The following is a 21,165-nucleotide window of genomic DNA, read 5'->3' on the forward strand; positions in this document are numbered from 1 at the left end:
GGGCAGGCTGGGCGAACAGTGCTTAGACAGACCTCAGTGGATAAACTGTTTTACAAAGACCACACTCAGGCTTTGACGTCATACATCTTTTAATCTCCCTGAGAGCTCCGCGGAGGCTTTTTGTCCTCAGAGGGCAATCCACTCTTTCCGTCTGCTGTCAAAGAGCCAAAGGGGATGTTGTTTACAATCAAATTTGTTAGGGCTCAGTAGTGACTGAATCAGTTATTTTCCTCAGAGTAATATGGAGCAGCTTTGTCAGATTTTAGGAAGTACGAATATTAAGGAAAAACATTCTCCAGAGGGATTTGGAGAAGATCACTGAGAGTCAATAGGATTTGTCCAGCAGGTTAACTTGAAATAGCCTACAGCGGGTCCTCTGCTGGGGGCACAGGCCAGGGATCCACGGCTGGTGCACAGTGATGAATGTGCTTGACAACGTCTCTCTATGTTTTTAAAAAAAATAATTTTAGCAACTTTTTTTGGCTTCTTTGTAATTAAAACCATGGGTCAAGCACAAAGTGGAGCAGATGATAAGGAAGTGACTCTTCAACACATCCAGGAACTTTACCGTAAATTTGCAAGTGAATGTCCAAGTGGAAATCTGCACTTGCATGAATTCAAGAGAATCTTTGGGATCGACAGCAACTCCACAGAAGAAGAATCTGCATATATGGAAAATTTGTTTAGATCTTTTGATACAAATAAGGTAATGTAACAATGTCTTGTGTGTGAGAGATATAGAATAGATTTGAATCTAGAAATAAGTGAACATTATTTTAGGGAATATATTGTTAGATAAAACAACGCTGATGACGAACTTAAGTATTTGTCAGTGTTTGCCTTAATACTGCATTAGTCTTTGCTGGAAGGCAGTATGACTGACTGACCTATCCATCATCCTGTTTGCCTCTTAGGATGGTAAAATAGACTTCCTGGAGTATGTGGCAGCACTGCATCTTGTTCTTCGTGGAAAACTGGTGGACAAATTGAAATGGTCTTTTAAAGTTTATGACAGAGATGGAAATGGCTGCCTGGACAGACAGGAAGTGAGACACATTGTCAGAGTAAGTATTCACTAATTTTATTTATGATTAAAAATTGTGTTTGCATCACTTACTTCAGAATATTTTGTCAGATCAATTGGTCACAAATTTGAAGAATACTATATGCACCAACGGGACACTGTTTTTAGACAGATGAGATATTGTTAAAAAATTTAAAACTAGAATATGTAGCTACAAATACTCTCTAACGTGTGTGTACAATGTATATCACTCTGCTGTACTTGAAGAGCTTTGAATACAATCTTGCTCAATTCAAATGGCATGTCATCAGTCTCAGTCTAAAAATATTTTGCTGAGTCACCACAATATCATAAGTGTATTGAGATAAGTGTTATAAACACTGTTGTAATGCAACAATAGACTGTTATAATAAGAATTATTTTCAAAGCTACAACCAGGGTTTGAATAACAATTAGAGTTGGATTATTTTGCTTTGATATTCAGAAATCTTATGACTTTACAGAGATTCCTCTCACTTGTTATTCTATTCCAAAAGGTGAATATCAGAATTTTACAAAAGTAAGTTAGTACTCAAAGAGTAGTATAATCGGTAACCAGTAGCTTTCTAAGTTAATTGTCTTTCCACATGGAAATAGATAAAGTGTCAATCAAATCAGAGGGAGGACTGCTGTTCCCAACAACAAGTAAGTAACAATTGCCAAAGTCACAAGTTTAAAGGAAAAACACCATCCAAAATCAGTATACCAATATGTTATTTCCATGGCCAAGCAAAGTTTAATAAATATATGTGAACATGAGCTACTCTCTTTCAAAGCCAGAAACCAGAGAAGTCAGTCTCAAACTATAAGGTATAAAATCTGGAGCTGCTCCATAGACAAGAGCACCTTTAACACTGCCTATTCAAGGTGGAAATATTATTCCACCTGGCAGTTCTGTAGAAAGGCTAATATTGCAGAATGGGAGGGCAGAGTTGTCTCGCCTCTGAGCCAGGGAGCAGAAGTAGTAAACAACCTCCGTATAAAAACAGGGCAGGCAGGGCAGTCAGCAGGATGTTTTGACGACATGTTATGCATGACCTGTTATGCATGCAACATACTGCAGAAGATTCACAAAGCAGCTTGAGCAGTTAGTGGCTAACTTACAAAAGAACATCAGCTGAAAATGTCCTCAAATTTGGAAAACAATGAGGTCTGGGAGCTCATTACCCTCCGAGTGGAGGGCGAGATCAGCAGCCATATAGCAGAGAAATGATTGTTGTTGCCATGTCACGCCATTGTTATTGTTCATAAAGTGCTGCTTATCACACACTGGAGCTGTGTGATGCTGTGGCCTTTTGGTTCTGTGTAAAAGTGCAAAGGCTGCTCAAAGAAGGGACTGTGTTGCAGCTCTATAGCACAAGTTCTATGTAAAAAGGTATAATGAATGGAAGACTGATTTTGTGGATCTCAGTTCTCAGGTCCAAAACAGAAATGTCCCCATACACTCAGGTGCTCTCAATATCATCTAGAACATCTTTCACCATTTAAATGGACTGTATGGTAAATGGACTGCACTTGTACAGCACGTTTCTAGTCTTCTTGACCACTCAAAGTGCTTTTATACTTCTCACATTCACCCATTCACACACACAATCACACACTGGTGGCTGAGGCTGCCATACAGGGTGCCACCTGCTACTCAGTAACCATTCACACGCTCTCACATACTGATGTGACAGCCATTTGGGGTTCAGTATCCTGCCCAAGGACACTGAACATGCGGACTGGAGGAGCAGGGGATCAAACCCCTGGTGGATCACCCACTCTATGAGCCACAGCCTCCCCATTTACTGTCTATGGAGCAGCTCCAGACTTTCTCCCCTATGACATCACAAATTCGAGTTTTAGTTCCCTAGCTTTTGGATTTGGAAAGTGTTTTTGTTTTGTTTTTTTGCTAATATTTACACACTGGCGCCACCATGTGTCTCGCATCAAGTGTGGCTCCTAGCACACACTGGACACGTCGCACTGCAGCTTGTTATCAGACGACCACACAAAATTATTACTACTTTTACTTACAGATCTGTACCTCTTCCACCTCTGCATTAGCTTAAAATCAAGCGTGGAGAGCACTTAATTAAAGTTGATTTCTCATCTGAAACGCCATGACTCGCCAGGCAATATCTTTTTTGCCATTGTCTTTATAATGGTGGCATTGTGGGTCATCAACCTCGAGATATTTCTCAAGATATTTCGAGATATTTCTCAACCTCAACAACGAGTCTCTCCTTATCCATTCTTTGTCAAACACGAGACACAGCAACGGTTACAGAGTTCTCATTATGCATTCATGATGCAGAGAGGAGTCGAGCTGCCATAGCAACAGAGAAAAAGAGCTGCTACAGGAGCTGGTATGTGCAAGCAAAGAATGAGCGGGGGGAAAATGCATTTAATTCTGGGAACGGTGAGGCTGGAAATAGGACAGTGGCATAAAGTGCTGCGGAGTGTGGAAGCATGTCTTGCTGCTCCAGGTGTGGGGTTGTACTGTAAATAATAGGAGCGTATTTTTGGACGTGCAGCATTTGCCGCTGGTGTGTTTTGGCCTTTAGGCCAAAGGAATAACGTATATGAATTTTGAGTGGGCGTAGTTCCCCTTTAACATTCTCTTAGCAGTAGCTGTAAATAAATCTAACTAGTTCTTAACACCCTGAAAACTTGGTTTAAAACCCAAAGTAAACGTAATATAGATAAATTCAGATAAACAACAATCAAATCAAAGTTTCAGTTATAAAGAAAACATCCTTAGATATTATTTATTAAGAGTTCAACATTTACATATCTCAGCTTATCTGCTTCATCTGCGCTGTGTGGGTGTGGTTTTATTGACTGTAGTCTGGCAACATAAGCAAACAACCCCTCAAACCACCACTATAAATATTACTAAATGCTGACTGGTGCATGGAGGTGTGCGCCATCCCTTTTTTCTAACTGAATCCCGCCCACTTCAAAACAATAAGAAGAGCATAGACAAAAATGCACATATGGAAAACTCTCATGGTATATAACCAAAATTATTTAAACTTTGGCAAAAATAAAATAGAATAAAATAAAATAAAATAAAAATCTGTATCCAAGTAAAGCACTACTGCTCACAATAAGAAGCTAGTTGACAAAAACAAAAATAAACAAACAAAAAAAAGTTTTCCGGACCTTTAAAGGGATAGTTGTTTTTGTTTGTTTGTTTGTTTGTTTGAAATGGGGTTGTATGAGGCAATCTACTGCTGTGGATGGGGGCAGCAACAAAATGTATTTTAGCCATCTAAAAAACATCCCACCTAAAAAGTTCTATATCAGTTTAAGTGTACGCTATATTGAGAGTATTTTCAGTGCTTTTGTCACAGTCTGCTTCTCTTTCTCACCTGGGGCCTGTATCATGAAGCAGGATTAATGTCTTAGCGAGGTAACTTCAGGGTTAACCCTGGGTTTTCGGTCACACGAAGCCGGTTCAATTCTTATTGGGGTAGATCACCATGGTAACTTACTCTGAACGGCTATCCTGCTCCAGAGCAGGTTAAGTTCAGGGTTGAATCTGATCCTATAAAAAGCACCACCCACTGGCCAATCAGCTGTTGGAAAAAAATGACTCCGCTGACAGAAATGCAGCCCAGTCATGACGGGAAGTTTAATTAATTTGATTGATTTTGATTTGAAAGTTTATTTTGAACATTAAAAAAGAAAAGAAAGCAACAACAACAGACAATGAAAAGATTGTTCAAAAAGGAGTGGAAAGAAGTCGAAATTTCATCCCACCCCTTCATAAGAAAGAAACTGATCATTTGCGGACACTTAATAGCACCATTAATTAGTGCCAACATTTTGTTTTGTTGGAGGAAATGATCCCTGTTAAAGATAATGGGCCTAATTGACAGCTTTGCTGCTGGAAATGTGGAAAGTAGCCTATCATGTCTACACTTCATGGTGTTTGAGGGATTTTCCTTTTTGTTTTTTAAAGAGGGAGACTAGGTATATTTTTGCGCAGCTGTTAATTTCTAACACAGCTCAATATCAGGATGATTTTATTCAGACTATCAATTTGGTGTTGATATGATTTAATTGTGGCGTCAGCTTTAAGCTTTATTGTAGCATATATAACGTTATGACAAAGAAGACCAATTTATCAGACGCAATGATGTTAGACGATAATTGTAATACACGCAATTCATCTACACAGCATTGATTTCATGGGATTCAAGGGTGTGATCAGTGTCAGATGTACAGGTATAGGTACTGTAGCTACTTCAACCAGTGATGAGTAATTTAACCTACACATAATTTTATTTGCTACCTTGTTTTGTCTTGATTTTTCCCTCTCTCCTCCTCTATTTCTTCTTTCCTTACCCGTTTTTTTTCCCTTCTCTATTATGTGATTTCATTGATGTTTTGACAGGGGAATGCGTTGCCACGCATGCTTCCTCCTCCTGCAGCTGCCACGGTGTTGGCCTTTTCTGTAATGTTGCTTTTCTCCTCCTCATATTTTAGTAGAATTAATCTCTGATCCTCACGAGAAATACTTTTTTTCCTTCACATACGGCGCTCTGTGAGGACGCTTGGTGACGCTCAGTGACGCTGCGCTTCTCTCATGATTGTGATTGGTCCACTGCGTGCACGTTCACGGCTCTTGATAAAGCAACCCTGGGTTGAGTTACCGAGTTGACATCCAGCGTCGTGATACCGATTATCCTGATTGCCATTGTTAGGGTTAGTCAACCCAGGATAGGTCTGGGTAACCCAGGAAAGGTTGATCTCGCTTCGTGATACAGGCCCCTGCTCCTGGTAAATGCACCCTGCTAGCCAGCCACGCCCCCTAATCAAGACAACTCCACTCACCTGTGCACACAGCTGCTCCTCATCAGCACTCCCTGCATAAAAGCAGCTGCTGCCTTTCCCTCACTGCCAGATTGTTCTTCAACCTCATGCAAGACATTCCAGCACTCACTCTCGGCTTGGTTCCCTGGTACCGACTCTGCTCGTTCCAGACCTGTCTATGTCGTCTGTTTCCTGGTAAACCCCAGCCTTTTGTCCCTGACCACAAGTTCTGCCTCAGTGTCTCTGGTTTCCATCTGCCTGTAGCTGTGTGGTGTTTTCCTGCTGAGACATTTTAAAGTGTGTGTTCCAACCTGCTGTCAGTTGCCTGCTGTGAGACTCCAAACACTGCCTTGTGTGTGTGTGTCCTTCTTTTACCTACCTGTCAGCTCATTCCCTGGACCCTGAACCCAGAGACTGTGTATGGGCTCTGAGCCCGAAGAATTAACCATCTGCTCGTGTTCCTATTACCTTGTGTATAATAAAGGTCATTACCAACTGTCTGCCTGCCTCAGAGTGCTGCATTTGGGTTCAGTCACACCCGTTACAGAACAATCTGGCCAGAAATGAACCCAGCGCACTCTCCCTCACTGTGGAGCCACCACAGAAGGATCCAACCATTCATGGACTCGGTTGGAGATCTTCTTGAAATGACATTTAAACTTATGTGTTTAAAAAATGATTGGAGATATGCCATGTGTATGATGACAGAGAGGCAGCCTTGTCATCAGCACACCAGGAGGTTTCCTTGAGGCCTTGGCTAAGGAATACGCTACCGAGTTGAATTGAGGACTTTGTGAGCACTTCTAATTCTTAGCCTGCACTTAAGTCAGTTAGGCTTGGGGTTGTTAGCCTGCAGCCTCCACATCCTGAGCGGACCCCAGCTGTCAGCCCGTTTTTAGAAACCTGCCTGTCCCTGGGAGGTCCTCGGAGCCTCAACCAGATAACCAGACGTGGGAAGAAATCCCGAGCCTGTCCTGCCAGCAACCAGGCCAAGCCTCAGTCCTTGTTACCCAGCATCCAGCCAGTCCCTCAATCTGTTGTCCTGGCTGACGCCACTCCTGTTCCGGTGTCGGGGATCCTGGCAGACGTCACTCCTGTTCCGGTGTCGGGGGTCCCGGCAGACGCAAATCCTGTTTCTGCTTTGGCAGGCTGGCTGACACCTGCTCCTTGAGCCCACTCAGCGGTCCGGCCGACACCTGCTCCTTGAGCCTACTCGGCGGTCAGGCCGACACCTGCTCCTCGAGCCCACTCGGCGGTCCGGCCGACTCCTGGACCCAGAGGCCACTCAGCAGCTTCGCTGACTCCTGTACGGAGAGCCCAGTTGGCGGTGCGGCTGACTCCTGCACCGAGAGTTCCTGCCCCCAGAGTCCAGTAGGCGACCCGCCCGACACTTGCACCCAGAGTCCAGTCGGCGACCCGCCCGACACTCGCACCCAGAGTCCAGTCGGCGACCCGCCCGACACTTGCACCCAGAGTCCAGTTGGCGACCCATCTGACACTCGCACCCAGAGTCCAGTTGGCGACCCGTCCGACACTCGCACCCAGAGTCCAGTCGGCGACCCGTCCAACACCCGCCGGTTCTGAGCTGCAGCGCTCTAAAGGCCCTGTTCCTGCCGAGCTGCAGCACTCTCAAGTTCCTGTCTGTGCTAAGCTTCAGCACTGTCAAGTTCCTGTTCCTGTGTCACTGCAGCAATCTCAAGCCCCTATTCCTGCCAAGCTGCAGCGTGTTCCTATTACCTTGTGTATAAAAAAAGGTCATTACCAACTGCCTGTCTCAGAGTGCTGAATTTGGGTTCAGTCACACCTGTTACAGCTTTACCTTAATACCAGACAGTGATTTCCAACAGAAAAACAAAGCCATTATATTGCTTCTCAACAAAACCAGACTCCATTGACAAAGACAATGATTTAATACTGCTGAACGGAGCTGCTGGCATACTGCTACCTCAATCAGTTTTTTTGTTTGTGTTATTGTGTAACTTTGGTGAACACCAAACTCACACAATAACACAAACTAACTGACTGACCAGCAGCTCCGTGATCAACAAGCTAAAACTACTGCTTTTGTCAATGGAGTCTGGTGGCTCTGAAGAGAGCATAGATGGGGAACTGAAACTGTTAACAGCTTCCCCATTAGAGTGGGCTGTCTGACATTATGGGTAAGTAATATTCTCAATATGGCATACACTTAAACTGATACTTTTTAGGGGACTTTTTTAGATGGCTAAAATACATTTTTCTGGCGGACCCCTATCCTAAGCAGTGCATTGCTTAGCTTTCTTGATGGACTCGAGCCTGCTTCTCCAAACTGCGGGCATACTGACTGACATCTACTGTATGTAATTTACCAACTATGGATAAATACCCCATACAACCCCACTGTCCCTTTAACACCATATAGATTGAATAAGACATTGGGCTCTAGTTTCCCGGCGCAGCGCAGGTGGCGCAGGGTGGTGAACCCCGCGCAGAGCTAGTTTCGAGCAGCGCAACCTGAGGCGCGCTCAGTTTGGTAGTTTGGCAGGCCGAGGTGCGCTGAGATGGTTTCCGACTTGCGCCGGTAGGAGGGACGGAGGTGGGATAGAGGAGTAGCTGTGCCAGGGCGCACGGTATGCCAAACTTGCAAAATCCGCCTGGCCACACCCAGTTGGCGAAGCGCAGGTGCGCTGCCTGGCCACACCCAGTTGGCGAAGCGCAGGTGCGCTGCGCCTCCGCTGCGCCCGGTCTACGAAACTAGAGCCCATTAAGTTTAAAACTTGATTTTAAAAAATACACAATACAAATACAAACAAGTGGATTAACAAGGGACGTAATTCTGTTGGAATGATATTTGTTCTCTACAACATCTGAAGTGATTTTTTTTCTTTTTTCGATCTGCTCAGATCATCAACAAGATAAAGAGGCACAAGGATCCGAACATCACAGGGAATATTGAAGATATTTGTGACAGAATATTTGATCTGGTGGACAAGAATAAAGACAGTAAGTTCCAAGTTGATTATAATACAATGTGCTCACATAAATATAATTTCAACACAAATCCTTCTTTCTGGTGATCTTTTTCTTCTACTCTTTTGCTGTTATAATTGTGCTTTGATAAACATAGATTCACTTTCAAATAAAGATTCTGATTGTGTCAATCTGTTTCTCTTGTGAATTGTCTAGGTCAGATTTCTTTGGAAGAATTTATTGAAGGGGCTGAAAAGGACCCATGGGTGATGGATCAGCTCAGACTGGACATTGGGCCTTGTGATTGGTTCATTGACCAGCAGGAGAAGAAACCCTGACTTTATAATGTACAGTGTGTGTTTTTATGATAAATGATTGGACACTAAGGGACATTAATAATCTGCCTGCAGTGTTGTTGCTGTTGTTTACACGCAGAAGCATAAAAAAAATGTTGATACATTGTCCATACCTGTTTGGGGATTTTTGGGGGCATCATCATGTTTGTTTGTAGGTTTGTTTGTTTTGTTCTGGGGGTCCAAGATTCAGGATAAGATCAGTGATTGTTTTTTGGATGTGGGACAACAGCTTGGGGATGCAGCCAGGATCTTTCATTAAATCAATTTCTCTGTGGTCTCTGTTTGTGAAGAGAAGCCTCTCATCCCTCCATTTCCAAGTTATGATGGACTTCAGGTAACTTAAAAGGCAATAGGCCAGTGTTTCCTTTGTCTGTTCTGGGCTTCTGTAGAAACACGGTGGTGCAAAATGGTGGATGAAAGAGGACCCGCTCCCTAGGAGGATATAAAGGGCTCAAGCTTAGCACAATAATGCTAAGTTTCAGGTGATTATACACTAATGAAAACAGAAGTATGAATATTATATTCCATTTCTCCGATTTATCCCCCTAAATCCTACACACTGCTCCTTTAAAGCTTAATAGATCACATACACTAGCAGGCTAATCCTCTTACGATGAAGATCAAGAGGATGAAGATGTTTTTTCAAAAAGGAAACACCCAATGGTCATTGTACCATTTTTATACAGTTTCATGGCCATTGCAACATCAAAAAAATGTCAACATTTTACAAAAGCAACAGTGTGATGGTTTGTCCTATCTTCAGTGACTCTGGACCAAATGATCACAATCCTTTGATCAATATCATTTGGCCAAATCTTCAACATTTGAAAAGTATTGAAAATATTTTGGGGGTTTTGTTTCATATACTTTAAGTCAACATTTTTTTCAATGTGTATGTCTCCAAACATGAGTTCAAAATGTTCTGTTTTTGAATACTAAAGACCAATTGTTATTCAAAATCTCCTTAGGGTGGGCCATAAGGTGAGCCCAATGACAGTGATAGTTTAGCATGTTGATATGAAGTCAATACAGACAATTCAGTCCATGCATTTACAGTAATTTTGCTATTGTCTTTGCTGTAATTCTGTGTGTGCCTGGTTTAAAACGTATACTATGGTATGTCTTTTATCCAATCTATTGTTTTGACAGGTCATCTGAATGTGAAAGATAAGCACAATAAATGCAGTAATAGGGACCATAAATGAAGGAGAGGATGATTAACAGGAGTGTGTGAGTTAGATCAGAGTGAATATGGAAAGTAAGGGAAATTAATTTGTTGTTGTTGACAATAACCTTTTATGTCTTCCATCAGTTGGTAGATTCAGGTTTTCTTTCTATTTTTTCCTTTTTGTCAGCTGTGGTTATATTGTAAATTTGGTCCTCAACACCCCTGTAAAGTTCAAAATAAACACAAGACCATACCAGTGAGTCTGTATGTTTTAGTATTTTTGACTTTATAAAGCCTGCTCTAGGACCTATTTTGTTGCCCAAAGAATGTTGTGGTGTTTTATTGGGCTTATCTCGACATTAGTTTGGCTCTGGTATTTCTCATAATACTAAATCATACACAAGCATGCTCTGTGAGTTAGTGTCAACACAGCTCTGTAGTCACCAAGCTTATGGAGACCTTTTGGGGGCTTTCCTGTATGGATTTAGTCTTAGCCTTTAAACCTCTTTACCTAACAGTTGCCTATGTGATAGCTTCACAGATATCTTCACAGCAGGTGCTCAAGTGGAAAAAAAGGGAATCCCTTCCACATTTTTTTGGCATGCCCATTGAGGCCCAAGTTCCTTGTGCACAGTAATGAGCAAAGAAAATGTCTGTCTGTCAGTGCGTTCTCCTCCTCTCCTCTCCTTATTCTCCACTACCTTCTTTTCTTCCTTTAAATAGTCAGACGCTAATTCTTATAATTACCTTCTAAATAAGCTTTGAATATTCTAAAAGAATCCCAAAGAACAGACGCATGCAGCTCGGCACTCCTCTCCTTCTCTGCGCTCTTAAGGCAGCACAGCCCCAAACTGCATGTCATTTTTGTTTAAATAAATTATCAGAGACGCAACATGGGAGACATAAACTTTATTTCAAATTGAGTTTTAGCTGAAAAATATGTGTGGAAGTGGGAAAGAAATTAGGCATTTGTCTCTGCTCACACTGGGCAGTTGGTGAACCCGAATTTGACAGAGAGTTGGAGGTAGTGGGATTTTATACCAGGCTAGCTTATTGGCAGGTTATTGCGGAAGTTAGACTGTCTGTAGTGAAATGTTTTAAAAGTGGTTAAATTTCACAACAGTGACAAACAATGCTGAGGCTTAGGGCAAAACTCGTTACCTGGTTGTCCGTGAGGGCAGATGAGGGAGAAGTGATGCTGCTCTTCGGGTGCTCGATTTGTGTGCGGCTGCCACAAGGGAAGTTGTAGAGGGAGGAGCAGGGGCTCGACTCAAATGCAGTTGTTGGGCATTGATGGGACAACTGGGAATTGATGCCATGGGCCAAATTTAAAAACTAAAATATAACATTATTAAAAGACATACTTTTAACGGAGAGCCTTTCCTGATTTTGCCTGAGTTTTAAGTTAATTTAAACCGTCTTTTTCCCCCTCAGTTTTTAAGTAACGTTACCGCAAAGTGATTCGTACAAGGCTGTTTAAATGTTTAAACGAAAACGGAAATGGTAAGTGAATTTTATCTTGGTATTTGTTTCCTCTTTGATTGAAAACACAGGCCTCAGAAAAGACATATGATTAGCTGGTAAAGAACGTCACCTCTGCATATCTCTAACAGGTTCAGCTATATCCATGAGCTGTATGCACATTTTTTGTTGTTGTTATCGCCCGTGTAATAGTATACAAATGTATAGCTGGGTTTCCTCAGGCATCTGTCACCATGACAGAAATGCGCATGCGTTGATTCTTCCCAGTTGACTGTTGACAAACGTGACCAATGCATATCTCTGTCCCATTTGCAGTTTCGTCATCAGATGGAATAAAATGTAATTTAACGGGATTTTGTCGACGTTGTGAGGCCGCAGCTGGATTCTACATGAAGTTGTGAATCCGGTAAGTAATGTTAATCGGGTGTGAGTTGCTAGACCATGCTATTTAATCAAGTGGCGAATCAAGATGCAGTTCAATGCTAGCTGCGTTAGCATTTAGCAAGATAAAGTTAGCTAGCTGGATGGCTGTAACTGGTATTTGTTGAAATACCTGGCCGAACTTACGACGCCCATCCCAACCCGCAAGGCCTTCTTGTGGTACAAGTGACGCCTTTGTGGTTTAAATAAACAGTGGTACGGTTCAGTCACTGATATAGCGTTTGGAGGTGCAAGCTAAGCAAATGTTAAACCCTCGGTTTCTCACGCATAACTTTTAGTGACGCGTGACTTTTAGCAATATTAGGCTATGTTTACAATGGGAATTTCCCCCATCTCAGTCAGTAATACTCTTGTGCTTTCTGCGCTTTAGGTTTCTTGAAAACTACGATTATATTCGGCGAAATGATGGACTTCAGGAGAGACGGAGTAGATTGTCTGTTTCCATAGCCTTAGCGTCTGTGCTCTTTCTTACACGTTAATCTGTCCATTTAAATGTATTCCTCAGAGTCTTAACACAATCACAATTAGGGAGCGGTTCTTCATCAGATTGTGCACCTGCGCTTTTTGCCTATTGCGCCTTACAAATAAGTGACTTTTCGTTAATTTTGTGTTTGTGTAAATGAATTACATAAAGCTTGATAATGAAATTCAAGAAAGATACCAGCTAGTCACAGTGGCATCGAGGACACTGTAGCCGTCTATGTTATGCTTGAGAGAACCAGTTTGACCTGATTTTCCCTGTGTCACGTGGGTTGGACTGTTCAGCAAGCTGAATGAATTCGGCTGATCATGCACCCTGTCAGTGTACTCAACCTCATATCAGGCCTCAAGTCGTGGCCAGTTTAGTCTCCTTGTTGTTGTGGCACTAGCTACAGCAGGCACAAGGAGCCACATCTGTCAGTCTAGTTTTAAACAAGGTTGCGCCTTTCTGCTACTGAAATGGAGCCTGCAACCAGCTGCAAGATGAGAAATGCTTGATTCTTTGTTAAGCCAACATCCCAGTGATCACTTGACTGAAGTGGCCTACCTATGACTTGCTACTCAGGTTGCCCTGTGAACTGACCTGAAAGCCTGTGCTTCGTAATCTGTCATCTGCTATTCTAGGATGCTTGTAAATATTTTAAGAAAGGAATAGCGAGAAAGTATAGTCTTGTATTGGCTGCAACTCCGGAGGGCCTGCTCATTAATTAAAACACAGTATCAGTCCTGCTCTTTGGAGGTTCAGCCACCACCTACGTAATGTTGTGTTAACCATACAATTACACATGTTCACGAGTTTGGTCTGGTTTGCCTTAAGTCTTCAAGATAATAAGATAATGTAAAGAGTGAAATAGCTTTTTGAGGCTATCTTGCTCTGTAAATTTACTTTATTTTAACTTGAGTCAGGATGTCAGAGTCAAGAGACAGGGTCCCTCCCTGTCTCTCCAGTCAAATATGTAAATCCATGGAATAGGCAGAATAGAGGCATTATTACTTGATAGGAGGGGTAGAGTTGACTCTTCCCTAAGCCCTGCCCCTTTGTCATGGTCCAACAAGCTGTCAGAGCGAGCATGGAGCCCACACAGTAATTAACTGCATTCCCTCAAGAAAAATGATCAATTCTTTTGAAAAACAAATAAGCAGTTTCAGAGAGAAGCAGACAGAAAGGTCAACAATATATATTTGAATGATAAATCCAGGATGTCAAACTCCCTCAGTAGCAAAAACAGGTTAAAAAGATATAGATACTTAAAAGCTAAAGCCCGACTATAGGCTACAGTTCACCGTGATAAAGTGAACCATCACATCACTGGCAGTTTGAGACAGAAGACAATGAATATAAAGGAAAACTTTGCCGGTATTCAACCATTTGTGTGTCACTGTGGTGTGTGCAGATCCAGGAGAAGCCAAACACTGCTCATCTGCACACATTGCGATGACACACAGCTGGTTGAATATTGACAATGTTTCACTGCTTCCCTTCACTAGTTCCTGTAGAGCAGGGTAGTCCTTGATTCAGTATTATCATTAAGAAGCAAAAGCAGCATGTGTATACGTTCAGTTAGTTAGCTAGCTAGCTAGCTGAATGTATACACATGCTGCTTTTGCTTTCTAATAGCTAGCTAGCTAGCTAACCCTGCACTTTTCAGGGTTAGATTTTGGTTTTGGAATGGCGAAGAAACATATATCTCCTTTCAACCTCTCCAGGTAATAAGTATCATTATTACATGTGCCCCAGGCACAATGTTAAGCTAAAAAAAACCATAAATCCAGCCTGAAAATTGAGAAAATCTGAGAAGATTGAATGAGAGTCTGCGGAGCACAGCCGTGTAACTGGCTGATTCTACGCTATGATTGGTCAGTCTGCATTCGAGGGGCGTGACTTAGTGAAGGGTCAAGGGTCCGTGAGACTTTATTGGTTTAAATTTCTGACTAGCCATGCCATCACCATGGAGGGGCATAAAGTGAAGACAAAGATAAAGTCAAGGTTCGAATAAAGTTGAAATACTGGATTGTTTGATTGAAAACAATCATTTTCTAAATGCTAATAAACCACGGAACCCAGAACAGATGCAATGACCAGCAGTAAGATGGACACTTTTCTGGATTCTGAATGATTTATTTACTCTGTGTGTGCATGTGTCTGTCTTTCTGTCTGTCTGTTTTTCTTTTAGGTCTAAACGAAACCATGCTGAAATGGCTTTCCGGTGAAGAGGGAGAGCCTGGCCCTGGAGTAAGTACACATGTACTTATTTTTCATTACTTGAATGAATGGTCACATTGTAATCTGTGTCTACATTAAGAATGATCACATATTTTGTGTTTGGGCAACATGTCTCACGACTTGTTTCCATTGAACCATTTAAAAAGAAAAAGATGGATGCAATAATTCCAGACTTGAAAATGGCTTGTGCTGAAACGGAGGTCACTAAAGAGAAACACAGGTTCATGTCTCAGGGTTCCCACGGCCATGATATTCCAGGAAAATCAGAAAAGCTGTTTTCCAGTTCTGCAAATGGTTTGGAATAAACAGAATGCCTTGGAAAAGTTTGGAATATACATTGTTTTGGCTCATGTTCAAATAGGTTCATAGAAATCCCAAAACATGTCTAACATTAGGCGAAGTAATTTCTTCGTATTACTAATTTAAAAACAAGTGCTGCACTGCATGACCATTAAAATATCATAAGTGTCACATGATACACATTGACTAGACTGGCAACAAGTCATTGTAGCTAGTTGGTGGCAGAAATGTCTAATGAGAGAGTAAAGTAAGCAAGCACTAATAGCCGTTTTCATGAATCATTTCATATTATCTTTATTACTAGATGTTTAATGGGCTCAAATAAAACCCAGCGAAAGCTTTGCAGTCTGTTTCATGTTCAGATAGACTGGAATTAGGTAGACTGCTGAGCTCAGGGCTTTAGCTCAGACAACCGGAGCTCACACTTCCTGTGAGGGGGTATCACTGCTCCAGCTTAAATCCCCCTGCATCCCCATCCTATTTACTGCACTGCCTGTATGGTTATCTTCATATATTAGGTCTTGCTGGGAATCAGTGATTGATAAAAATGCTCAAAAACATTAAATCCACTTATCTATCAATCAATCAATCAATCAATCAATCAATCAATCAATCAATCAATTTTATTTATAAAGCCCAATATCACAAATCACAATTTGCCTCACAGGGCTTTACAGCATACGACATCCCTCTGTCCTTATGACCCTCACAGCGGATAAGGAAAAACTCCCCCCAAAAAAACCCTTTAACGGGGAAAAAAACGGTAGAAACTTATCAACTCACACTCATCCATATAGCTACTAATCTGAAGTGTTAAAAGAGCAACATGTCTCATCTTTTGAGACATCCATTAGCCTTTACCTCAGTCATGTTTGTTTGTATTGCTTTTCACTATTAAGCCCTCTTGTTCCTCCTGACAGACACTGGATTGGTATTGTGACATTTACTGACTTTTGAGATGGATCATGTATTGGCCACACATGTCTGATCCACATTAAATAGACCCTTTCCATCAGTGTCTTTTTTAAAAAGTGTAACAGCGCAGTTTTATAAGCTCCCTCAAATAATGTCATTAAAATTTCCACAAGTCTATACACAATATAGGTGTATGACCATCAGCTATTGGTGTGTATTTACAGTCTCATGTTACCTTGCACATCATGGAATAAGCCCAATCTGTTTGGCACAGTGAGGTATACAGATTTGAAATTGAAAAAGAAAAAAGATAACAGTTACAGAATAGTATTTATGTATCCAAAAATAAAAACTGAAATCAGTGCATCCCTTTTGCTCCATTATAGCTCCTCTTTCAGCAATCACAAGCGTTACAATCTCTGTTTTATTTAGGTTCTGTTGTCTCCTGATGCTAGGTCCTAGTGCTCCTTAATCTCACACACAGTTAAATACACACACTCTAAAGCTGGCATACTCCAGATGGCTCTCTAAAATGTTGTCGCAGACAAGTACCAGTATACTTATTCCAGCACAGGGTGTGTTCAGTTGTTGTCTAGCCAGCATGTGCATTTGGTGCAGCATTCAAAACCAAATGCAGTGCTTATTTTGGGTCACCAGCCCACCATCTCTTTCATCTGTCCCCAGGGCCCAGGCTCTCCCCATGTTGCTGCTGCTGCTGCTGGTGGTGGAGAGGCTGCTGCAGAAGAAATGGCAGACCGGCTCACCCAAACTGAGCTGCTTGTCACTCAGCTGAAGGAGATGATTCGGGAGAAGGATGCAACACTTCGTGCCAAAGATGACCAACTGAAGGTGAGGAAAGTTTCTCTCCTACCTTCAAGAAGCTCGCCTCAAATAAACTGGGTTACTGAAAAGTAACACAAATATGAGGAGCACTGTTGGAGAACTCCGATAACTGATAATTACCTCCCTCTCATTACTGACACCGATACTGTAACTGATAATTCACCTTTTTGTATTTTTAAAATAATTTTACAAACTGCAGTGAGAAAAAATAGATGATTTAAGATTCCATGGCTCTGACCTAACCAAATTTAACTGATAGCACTATTGTTAACACAACAAAAACAATGAACAGTTCTGACTCTTCCATACTGGCCAACATTAGGCTGTGAAAAAGAGGGAGAGAAAGAGGGAGTATTGACAAATGGTCCTCAACGCCCCTGCCCCCATAGAACCCTACACCACAGATAAATATAATAAATACAGGGATGTGAAAGTAAAATGACTTTAAAGTCATTCTCAGTCTTAAATTCATAGCTAACTGTAAAACCAAAATAAAAAAACATACTAAATGAACACAAAAGGTTTAAAGGTTAAAACTTTATGTCAAAACTAGGCTACAGTGTTTCCCCTTTGTTACTGGGGTGTATGCTACATGTGTAGTAGCCTATACAACTGTTTGTGGAGAGAAAGAGAGGTATTATGAAGCCCAGTGTCACTGTGTGAATCCCTGGTTTATCAGTCTGCAGACCGAAGACTCTATTAACAGAGACAAACAGAGTGACAGCTGACTCATATGAACGGTCCAACACTTTTATAAACACGTCCAGACACCATCTCATCGTTGCACAATAGACTAACTGACATCTACCAAGTAGAATGGCGATGCCCTAATGATTCACCTCACACATTAACACTCACCTCAAACAATAAAGTGGCTCTGTCTCACACACATGCAGTGACCGAGAGAGAAATAGAGATTGTCACTGTATAAGCAGAGGGCAGAGGCTGAGTGAGCACAGTCAGGCAGGGTTGACATGCTCCAGACTGGGTTGCTAGGAAACAGTACAAATTAAGGGCTAACTGTAGCATCACACAGCTAACCCAATGGTCACTAATGGGTTTATTGACAGAATGGAGCCTTCTTGGTGTGAGTTTGGTGGGGCCGTTTGAACTCTTTTCCCCTAGCCTTAGAATGTTCTTTAAGGGTGGTTCTATTAGGTGTTCTATGTTCAGCGTTGGATGTGAGCCGCTGCTTATGTGTTAACTTGGGCTAGCGTTCCAGAGACGGTCCATCAGTGCTGTATCTTACCTGTTTAACGGCAGCGGGAAGTTTGCTGATCTGGTGGGGAGTCTGCCGGTCGGGGATCAGACCTTTGGGACAATTGTGTTGTTGTCTGGATTTGTATTATTGGCGCTATTTATTAGTTATAATGTCATTATTGGAAAAATACATAATAGTAAAAATAAATGTCCCTTTATAGGCTGATAATTTTTCAGCCCAATGTATATTATGCATCCTCAGTTATAACACATAATAAATATCTGTTGGTTCAATGAAATCATTATTAGGACCAAATTTAAAATTCATCTTTAGAAAACCTGTAATATAATAATAGTTGGATGGATTTTGGAGTGCCCTTATTTTGCAGTTGAAACCTGAACTGCAGCTACACTGAAGCCAAGCACAGTGTTTCATGGGGGTTATTATGAAGTTACTGTTTCTCAGTTTTGTTTTGTAGCCTGTTAATTTCAGTCACTTTGTGTTTAAAATACCGATATGATAATTCCACGTGTTTTGGATTGGATGGATATTTAATGTGATTTTCCTTATACTTAATGCAATATTGAATGCTCTGGTGCCATCTGAGAGGGATTTGTATATGACAGAGCCAGGCACTGTTGGTCACATGAGTTTTTCTGCTCCTGTTAGTCACTGAGTGAGTTCACTCTGTAAAAAACAGGATCTAGTTAACTATTAAACTCCCAAGTCAAAGTCTATTACACAATACTAAAGACAAGAATGTGAGATTAGAGTTCAGCCACGATACAGTAAATGCCTGGCGTAGAAGCCACCTTACAGGAGAGTGTAAACAGAGACATTCATTCCATCACAGGCCATCATCACACTACCATTCATCTCACACTGTCCAGGTCAACATTTTTGGCAGCATCTTTTCAAATGTTCTTATAAGAATTGCTTCTGCATAAAGCACGTCACTTATCATATGTCAAGCTTGAGATAAAGAGCACATTGTCCTTGACCCAGGTGGAGAAAGAGACATGTGAGTCCAAATTGTCAAAGCTGCGTCTGCAGAACAAAGCCAAGGTGACCTCCCTCACTGCACAGCTGGAGGAGCTGAAGAAACAACAGGGAGGTCAGGGCACGCCAACACACAGCAAAAAGGTAGAGGCATGCACACACATCCATGCTTGTATCAGTTTATGTGAATACCTACAATGAATGCATAAATTCCATAAACCTCAACGCTATGTCTGTTATGTATCTGACTGAATTTTAATCCCAATTCATATTTACACAATAAGCAATTTCACCACTAGGGGGCACAAAGGATACAGTGCAGATTCATTGTAAAGCACATGCATCATCGACTTATGAAGTTGTTACTGCTAATATGTAAGCAAATAAATAAGAGCAATATGAGCATCCAGTTTGAGTCATGTTACTGGTCTTCTGGCAAATGTAGTCCAATGTGTTCCTGATTTTATGTTATTTATTCTATGTCTTCTTGTTTCCCTGTAGGGGCCATCAGAAGGAGGAGGGGATCAAGCCAGTCGAGGCAAGATTGTCTTACTAAAGAAGAAGGTTGAGGAACTAGAGCAGCAGCTTGCACAAAGACAAGAGGAACTGGAAAACAAGGCAGAGTAATTTTATGTACAGCAAAATGAGATAGATTGGCTCTCCTCGTAAACTCCTGTGTAAACAATGTTATTTTGCGTGAGTGGTATCACACAGAGGGTTTGCATTGTTATATTTAGAAGATTAATTATAAATATTTTGTTAGGGCTTTGTCACAGAAATCACTGAGTCAAACTGTTTCCAGTGTTATTATCATACTATCCCTGATGTATCAGTGATTGTGTTCTCGTGCTCTGCGCAGATCTGACACCTGTCTGTCTGCCCACCCACCTGTTTTCATTACCGCCTCTGAAGCTCAGTGCACTGCTGTTTCCTGGTAAAGATAGAGGGGCAGCACAGACCACCAGTAGACAATAACCTTATATTTTCATAAAATACGCTCGCATTCACAAATATGTAGGTAACTACAACAGACATCCATGTTATCTTACATCATCACTTAAGTCAGTGACGATGGTGCTTTGCTGTCCATAGTGATGTCCCATGATAATTCTACATTGTGATAATGCAATTGCCCTATTGATCAATACTATATTGACTCATGTCTGTCCAGGGGATGCGCCTTGTTGAAAAAAATATTTTCACCCCAAGACCAACTTTTCTTAGAATAGAAGAAAATAAGCATATTTCTAAGAATGTTGAATATTAAATTTATACAGTAACATGTTTACATTTTTATGGATGATCCATAGAAACTCAGGATTACCACAAATTACCACGAATCACATTTATGTATCACATTGTATCATCTGATTGACCTTATACTGGGTAGATGATTTTGTTGCTCTCCAAACTCAGTTCAAAATGGGACATTTGTATAATATTTTGTACATAGACTATTTATTATAATAATACATATACTGTCTGTGGCTTTGCAAATAAAGTTTTCAGATTTGGGATTTTAATTAACTTTCAGATACATTTTCAACATACATCAATATAACTATAATTATAACCAAATAACATTAAACACCAGTTTAACTCTACAGTATGTCAAAAAACAAAGATTGGGGACCCACTCAAATGACCAGCTGTTGGTCCCCACTTCCCAGGACTCACAACATTGAAAATTATCAGCATCACAGCATTTTATTGATTTTCTATTCAGTGTACATAGGCTATTTCCTTTCTGGGGTCTGTGTTGGCAGCACAAACTTAAAGCAAAAAGACATTCAAACTGTGTACTTCAATATGTGTTTATTTATCACGAGTCATACTATCGCAGTATTCAACATTATCGCATATCGCATGTTTTCAAGATAGAGTGCAGCCCTAGCTTTAAACAAGTTAAGCCCAAAGGAACCATTAGCAAAGACTCTT

General features: G+C 41.3%; 2 protein-coding genes across 8 annotated transcripts in view; both read left to right on the forward strand.

Annotated features, from left to right (window-relative positions):
* The first annotated feature begins 134 nt into the window (after window positions 1-134).
* Window positions 135-10,595, forward strand: LOC126388485 (guanylyl cyclase-activating protein 2-like). Its single transcript, XM_050041587.1, has 4 exons — window positions 135-706; window positions 915-1,064; window positions 8,752-8,851; window positions 9,035-10,595. Exons 1-4 carry the CDS (start codon window positions 446-448, stop codon window positions 9,154-9,156), a joined length of 633 nt encoding a protein of 210 aa, XP_049897544.1. The 5' UTR covers window positions 135-445; the 3' UTR covers window positions 9,157-10,595.
* Window positions 10,596-12,089: 1,494 nt separating this feature from the next.
* Window positions 12,090-21,165, forward strand: part of si:ch211-220f16.2 (golgin subfamily B member 1) — a 54,624-nt gene continuing 45,548 nt past the window's right edge. For all 7 annotated transcript variants that reach the window (XM_050041000.1, XM_050041029.1, XM_050041047.1 and 4 more), the window contains exons 1-5: window positions 12,090-12,230; window positions 14,920-14,978; window positions 16,869-17,033; window positions 19,234-19,371; window positions 19,729-19,845. In XM_050041000.1, coding sequence (XP_049896957.1) covers window positions 14,934-14,978; window positions 16,869-17,033; window positions 19,234-19,371; window positions 19,729-19,845 — 465 coding nt within the window. In that variant the 5' untranslated portion in view covers window positions 12,090-12,230; window positions 14,920-14,933. The remainder of the gene's footprint in view (window positions 12,231-14,919; window positions 14,979-16,868; window positions 17,034-19,233; window positions 19,372-19,728; window positions 19,846-21,165) is intronic.

Source organism: Epinephelus moara, chromosome 1 (assembly GCF_006386435.1).
Source record: "Epinephelus moara isolate mb chromosome 1, YSFRI_EMoa_1.0, whole genome shotgun sequence".
Lineage (NCBI taxonomy): Eukaryota > Metazoa > Chordata > Actinopteri > Perciformes > Serranidae > Epinephelus > Epinephelus moara.